Below are 7,061 nucleotides of genomic sequence, written 5' to 3'. Positions count from 1 at the left end.
CTGAGCAAGGAGCCCCAGCAGGATTTGATTCCAGGACCCTGGGGATCATGACTTGAGCTGAAGGCAGACACATAACCAACGGAGCCACCCAGGCGTCCCTAGATAGCAGCTTTTCTTTCTTTCTTTTTTTTTTTTTTTTAAGTTTTATTATTTATTCATTTGACAGAGATTGACAAAGCAAGAGAGGAAACACAAGCAGGGGAAGTGGGAGAGGGAGAAGCAGGCTTCCAGCTGAGCAGGGAGTCGGGTGCAATGCTTCGATGCAGGGCTCGGCCCCGGACCCTGATATCATGACCTGAGCCAAAGGCAGATACTTAACGACTGAGCTACCCAGGCGCCTCTAGATAGTTGCTTTTAACAGATGAGGACATTGAGGCACAGAGAGGTGAAGTAAATTTCTCGAGGCAGCACAGTATGGGGATCTGTGACAACAAAGAAGGGAGCCCTAGGAGGGGAGCCAAGGGGAGGGGAAGAAAGAAAAAGAAGAAGGCTACTTCACACCTTACTCAGAGCTTTGTCTCCCCAGCTCCCCAGGAGTTGTGTGTGGGGGGGGTCTAACTGACTTAGCCACTCTCTCAGTTTCACCAGAAGAAGGTGTGGGGTGAGGAGAAGAGGTCAGCCAGGATTGAAGGGAAGACTTATGAGAAGGCAAAAAGGCCTTCCACGGAAAAAACACATCCTAACCGTTCTGGCAGACAGCAGGTGAAAAGGTGCCTTCTTTCTCTGGGGAAGCAGGAACCAGCCAGGATGCAACCATTTAATTCAGAACCTGTGTTTAGATCCCAAGGGAGCTTGGGCCACTGAAGTCATGAATACACATGAGCCTAATGCAGCCTTGTGGACCATAAGACAATGAAGGCGACATCCCCCATTCCCGGTTGCCACGGGTTGTTTTAATTTGTAAATTAATGAACAATTTTAGATGTAAGAGCGTTGGCCTACAGAGAAATGTAATCTTCAGCAGAGATTTTGTCTCTTCTGATATGTGATTTCCACATCTTCCCTGGGTTTCAGCAGTTTCCTCTCCTCTATTCCTCAAAGAACCTGCATTTCCCTTTCCTGACTCCCTTCCTGGCTTCCTGTGCGCTAAGCCTTTGCAGTTGTCATCATGGCTTCAGAATGCATTTGATAGGTACAGGAAGTTGCACCAGACGGGAGATGGAACCAGCAATCAATAAAAAAAGAACTATGTTTCTAAGAAAAATGCATCACGGCTTCCCACCGGAGTTGTGTACCATATGTCCTAATATCCCTGGAACAATGGAGCTAAATCTTAGCTCTTCTGCTTGGCTTTCCCGGCCATCTCAACAAAAAGAAAAGAGACCTTTTAACCTGCTGCTACCCAGCTTCCCCACGACTCCTAGTACAGATTGCCTTTCCTTTTAACCCTTTCATCAGATATCACAAAATAAAATCTCTCCTTCCAGCTTTATTTCTCCTGGCTACTAGTTTAGTATATTTATGGTGCATGAGTCATCAAGCAGCCGCCTGATTGGATAAAAACCAAGCACCCCTGAGACCATCAGTCAATTACGGCTATTCTCAGCTTCATTCACAGATTTATTAGCTTGCACACACACAGAGAAATTCATTCAGCAAAGTTCATTCATAAAAATTTCAACACCCTGCATCATTCTGCACATCTCAGCCTTCTGCTGCCGACGGGTTCCTGAAAGAAGCTCTGAGCCGACTCCAGGAGGGAGGGAAGCTCAGAGCTAGGGTGGGCAGGCAGGGAGGGCAGCTGAGGAATACGGAGGGATCGCGAGTCCATGAAATAATGCGGAGCGCCGCGGGTCACTAGTACTTCTGGCTTGTGGCCCGGACGGGATGCGAGACAAGATCTTCCAAGAGAGGGCAGCCATCAGAATCGACGAACTCAGGCTGAGGGCGCCTTCGCCTCTCCTAGACATCTTCTCTTTTTCCTTTTTTTAAATGAACAATCACTGGAACAAATAAAGGGTTAATAGGCCAGTCATTGCCCCGCCCTGTGAGAGCCGGAGGGAGCAGGTTTGAAAGTTCCTGTGTGCGGAAGGGAAGGCTGGGGGTGGGGGGCGCTAAATATTTCTGCAAGGCTCCCGCACAGCTCGCTGGCGATGCGGCGGGACGGGCTGGCCGGTGTTCGGCCCGATTCCGTGCCTGAGAGTTGGCCGTGAGCGATCCCCGCCACCGCGGGCCTGGGTCCAGGCGTTCCCGGCAAGGAATCCAAGGCGAGAACACCGAGTGCTGCCGCTGGGGCCAGGGAGGGACTGAAGTCAGCCGGGGAGTTGTTTTCCCCCGGGCTGTCACCCAGAAGGGCCCGGCAGCCGAGGTGGGCGAGGGACAGTGCAGAGTTGGAGAGGTGGCTGCCGCGAGTTGCATGGGGCATTGAGGCATTCGCTTTCCGTTCCGTTTATCTAGCAGACGACGAGGCGATTTATGCAACAGTATCCTGTTTCAGCACTGCCAAGGCTATGCGAAAACGCGGTCAGGACAGCCTGGCAGGACTTGTGCTGTATGTAGGACTCTTCGGGCACCCCGGCATGCTGCACAGGGCCAAGTACAGCCGCTTTCGGAATGAGTCCATCACGTCCTTGGACGAAAGCAGCCCCGCAGGCTCCGTGGGGAACAAGGGCTCGCCTCAGCCTCCCTACCCCACCCTGGCACCTCACCTGCCGGCTGCTGAAGATGCCACCTTGGCGTCCCAGGAGAGCCCCACCCCACTGTGCACCTTGATCCCTCGCATGGCCAGCGTGAAGCTGGCCAACCCGGCCACCTTGCTGAGTCTGAAAAACTTTTGCTTGGGTACCAAAGAGGTGCCCCGGCTGAAGCTCCAGGAAAGCCAGGACCCGGCTCCCAGCAGCCCGGCTTCCCCTGAGACCGGTCTAAATAGGGCTGGGTCCGCACCTCCACCGCAGCCAGACCTGGTGGGGCACAGGGCGACTGTCTTAACTCCCGATGCCTGCCCCCTTCCTGGCCCTGGGGAGCCAACCCCAGGGAGCAGGCAGGACAGGCACTTTCTACAGCACCTGTTGGGGATGGGCATGAACTACTATGTGAGGGTAAGTCTATCTCCCTCTCTGTGCTCCTTCTAAGAACTCCGGGGGAGAGGGGCATCTTTCCTTCTGAAAAGGGCTACACACCACCTAGCTGGGTTCTAGGTTTGGACGAGACATTGTGTAGCTGGACTGAGAGGAGGGGAGCTGGGTTATGAGTTTTCCTAGAAATATGTGGCTTGTACTGGAGTCAGACAACTTTCGATTCAGGGACATGAACTGCTGCTAACTTGTAGGTAGTATCCAGGGGGGAGGGACAGCTTTTGATGGAGATGACGAGATGGTGTCTTCTTGTCCCCCCCTGGACCTAGCATTCTGACCCAGAATGGTGAAGAATTTCTAATCTGTTTAGTGATTGAGACCTGCTAGACTCTATCAGCCACTGTATTGCAGTAGGGATTTCTGTGCTAGAGGAATGCATGATGTGTAAGGGACTTGAATTACTATTTTTAAAATGTAATTCGGCATTTAACAAGAACTTCTCAAAATGTGGCCATGTCTCTTTGCTTGTGCTAAGAGCTAGTCTTAGGTCTTTCGTGCTCCCCCCACCCCCACCCCACCTTGTCTTTATTGCCTATACTGCGGCAAGTGGGCCTTGTCCATGAGCTGCTGTGTGCAAAATCGGGGTCCTTACTGGCCTCCCATATGCCCTTGCTTATTCCAGATCTGGGTGAGATTTGCCCCCTGCTCTTCTGGAGTTCACATTTCAGTCGAGGAAACCAACCAATGCACGAAATAATAAGAGAGCAGTAGTTAGTCACCGAAATCTAGTGTGAGAATGCTGAAGGAATTCAGGAAAAGGGAACGGTTGTTGTGGTCGGGGATTCATTTACAAAAGGGAAACCTTCAGAAGGTGTGTCTTGGAAGAGATATCAGAGCTGGATTGGCAGAAAGGAGGAGGTTCCTGGCGGGGCAAGAATAGGTGCCATCTGAAAGGCCCGTATCACGGTGGCAGCTGCGGGGGTGGATCTTACAGGCCAGGCTCAATGGAAGAGGGGGATGCTGGAGGGTCGTAGGTGATAGAGAGAGTGGCTGGCATATCACTGGTGCTCCAACAAATGTGAGTTGAATAGAGACAAATATGGATCCTGGGTCGCTTAGGGAAGAGGGCGCCATTGACTAAAGCCCTTAAATGTCAGAGGAGGAGTTGGTAAACACTGTGACTGGTAAACAAGAACCCTCACTTGGTTTGTAGGCAAACTGGGACTTGATGAAAGTGGTTTCAAAAGGATCAGCCTGAATTGATCTGAGATGTCTGGAAATGGGGAGAAATTAGAGATTTGGGAGGCCAGTCGGAAAGCCGAGAGTTTAGGCGTGAAGGGATGGGAACGTGGCTTGACGTGGAGGTGTGAGGGAGGAGATGAAGACAAGAACCTCTGTGAGAAGATTCAGCAGCCGTGGGTGGTCCATCAGCCCATTTCAGCTCATGATCCAAACGGCAGAATAGTGGACGTTTCCTGAACAGTGGGTAGACCGGTGAGTTCGTCATCGTTGTCTATGGAGGTTCTGAGGAGGGAGATAGAAGCAGAGCGAGTTGGGAAGGGGTCACGCTATGTTTGCTTTGCACAGATGATCTTTAAAGTGATGGTACCTAAGGGCTAGTCATGGGTGAGTGAGCAGCCATGGAAGACCGGCACTCAGGTGAGAAGTCTGACACGAAGGTGCACATTTGAGAGATAACCAGTAACTAGCACCAACGGACAATTAAGATCTCAAGAAAGGGCAGACAATGAACGCTGAGAGAGTTCCAGGGAGGACAGGCGTGGGGCAGCTCTGGCACATGGATAAGTCCAACCTCTAAGGAAGATAAACTTAGGGGACATGCAGTTCTTGCCCTCCCCCAGACTGGCATGGCTCATAATGGGAATAGCTTCGTGTATCTACTAAAAGTTCACGGGCACATTCTCATTCGTCAGCCTAAGAGTCTGCCAGGCTCTAGTGGGAAAACGAGTGACCCCAGACCCATGCTCTCTGCACCCGCCTTCCCATGACCTAGACATCCTCTACCCTCTGCCCTGCCTTCCCTTCCCTTTTGTACCTCCTTCCACCTCCCCATATCCACACACCTGGACAATTTTGGATGTGAAGAGTTGCTGTATGTCCTCCACTTTCCCTAGGGAGTGTTTCCATTTTAGATTTTTAATGAGGACATCATCTGTCTTTTCGTGGTGATGACAACAGACCCTAGGGAAGGCACTGACCCCCATCACCCAGGTGGGCCACACTGTATTGCCAATAGACAGTGACATGAGACACCGGTTAACACTTCTCATAGGAGGTCAAAATATATGGAAGAGCCTACTTTGTTAATTTTTATAGAAGTCCCACTTTGAAAGATAGAAGGGACACAGAAGTTATCAAGTTCAATGCCTCTGTGGGGAAACTGAAGCCCAGAGGCGTGATTTTTTAAGGCTGCCAGGTGAGGCAGAAGGAGAGTTAGAACTCAAGTTTGCTGTGTGCTATTCTTTGCTCTTTTCACCACAGGTTTCCATCCTGGTTGAAATTCTGTTCCTCAGAATTTTTTTTTAAAGATTTTATTTATTTATTTGACAGACAGAGATCACAAGTAGTCAGAGAAGCAGGCAGAGAGAGAGGGGGAAGCAGGCTCCCTGCTGAGCAGAGAGCCCGATGTGGCACTCGATCCCGAGACCCTGAGATAACAACCTGAGCCAAAGGCAGAGGCTTTAACCCACTGAGCCACCCAGGCGCCCCCCTCAGAATTCTTTTAGATATGAACCCATTTAAAAAATGAAATGCCAACCTATTAATCTTTTTCTATTGCCAACCTATTAGTTTATAGTTAAAAATTATCATACCAAGTGCACCCAAATTGCAATTCCTGTATTCCCATCTGTAGAAAGATGCACGTAGGAAGATTTAAATCAAAAGTTGTTTAGGGGTACCTGGATGGCTCAGTCAGCTGAATATCTGACTGTTGGTTTTACCTCAGGTTGTGAGTTCAAGTCCTGAGTCTGGCTCAGTGCCCAGTGCAGAATCTACTTGTGATTCTCTCCCTCTCTTTCTGTCCCTCCCTCTACTTGCTCCTCTCTCTCAAATAAATAAGTAAATAAAATCTTTATAATATATTTATATAAAAGGTTTCTTAGTGATGATGGAATCAGAGCAGAGAAGTGAGAGAGATATTCTTGGTGGCTAGTGGACATAGAAGCAACTTTTGTAGGCAGGAGGTAGCTACACATTCTACTTCCTTATCCATATCATGTGACTTCTCTCCCTGCCCAAACTTATTTGTTTATTCATTCACTCGTTTATTCAACAAATATGTATTATGAACCCAGTATATGACTGGAACTCTTCCAAACCCTGGGGATACATCAGTGAATAAAAGAAAGCAGGTCTGAGCCCCATGGAACTCATATTCTCATGAGTAGAGAGGGGCCCTGATTGAGTAAACAAGTAAATACAATATGTCACACGTACTAAGTGGTAGGGAGAGCAATAAAACAGTGGAAGTAAAGAAAGGCAGTTGTACTGCATTCCTTTTGGGGCAAAATGACAGAGTTGTAGTTACTCTTTGTTTTATTTTCTTACATCTTTTATCTTTACGATAGGAACTGTATTTGCCTTCTGCTCTAAGTTAGATTTGACTTTGGGTTAAATAGCATTTTAAATTAAAGATTTATTTATTTATTTGAGAGAGAGAGAAACAGAGAGCAAGCCTACAAGTGTGAATGGAGGAGGGGCAGAAGGAGAGAATTTTCAAGCAGACTCCCCGCTGAGTGAAGAGCCCAATGCAGGGCTCCATCTCATGACCCATCAGATCATGACCTGAACTGAGACCAAGAGTTAGGTGCCCAACCGACTTAGTCACCCAGGTGTCTGTAAATATCATTTTTTAAAAAATTTTATTTACTTATTTGACAGTGAGAGATCACAAGTAGGCAGAGAGGCAGGCAGAGAGAGAGAGGAGGAAGCAGGCTCCCTGCTGAGCAGAGAGCCCGATGTGGGGCTCTATCCCAGGACCCTGAGATCATGACCTGAGCCGAAGGCAGCGGCCTAACCCACTGA

General features: G+C 49.1%; 1 protein-coding gene across 1 annotated transcript in view; it reads left to right on the top strand.

The window, feature by feature from the left end:
- The first annotated feature begins 1,564 nt into the window (after positions 1-1,564).
- Positions 1,565-7,061, top strand: part of SHC4 (SHC adaptor protein 4) — a 136,381-nt gene continuing 130,884 nt past the window's right edge. Inside the window, exon 1 of the mRNA XM_004751348.3 lies at positions 1,565-3,038. Coding sequence (XP_004751405.2) covers positions 2,451-3,038 — 588 coding nt within the window. The 5' untranslated portion in view covers positions 1,565-2,450. The remainder of the gene's footprint in view (positions 3,039-7,061) is intronic.

This window comes from Mustela putorius, unplaced genomic scaffold (genome assembly GCF_011764305.1).
Source record: "Mustela putorius furo isolate JIRA1106 unplaced genomic scaffold, ASM1176430v1.1 tig00003898_pilon_pilon_pilon, whole genome shotgun sequence".
In the NCBI taxonomy this organism is placed as follows: Eukaryota; Metazoa; Chordata; class Mammalia; order Carnivora; family Mustelidae; genus Mustela; species Mustela putorius.
The sequence above is the reverse complement of the archived record's forward strand: the minus strand, read 5'-3'. Positions and strand labels throughout refer to the sequence as shown.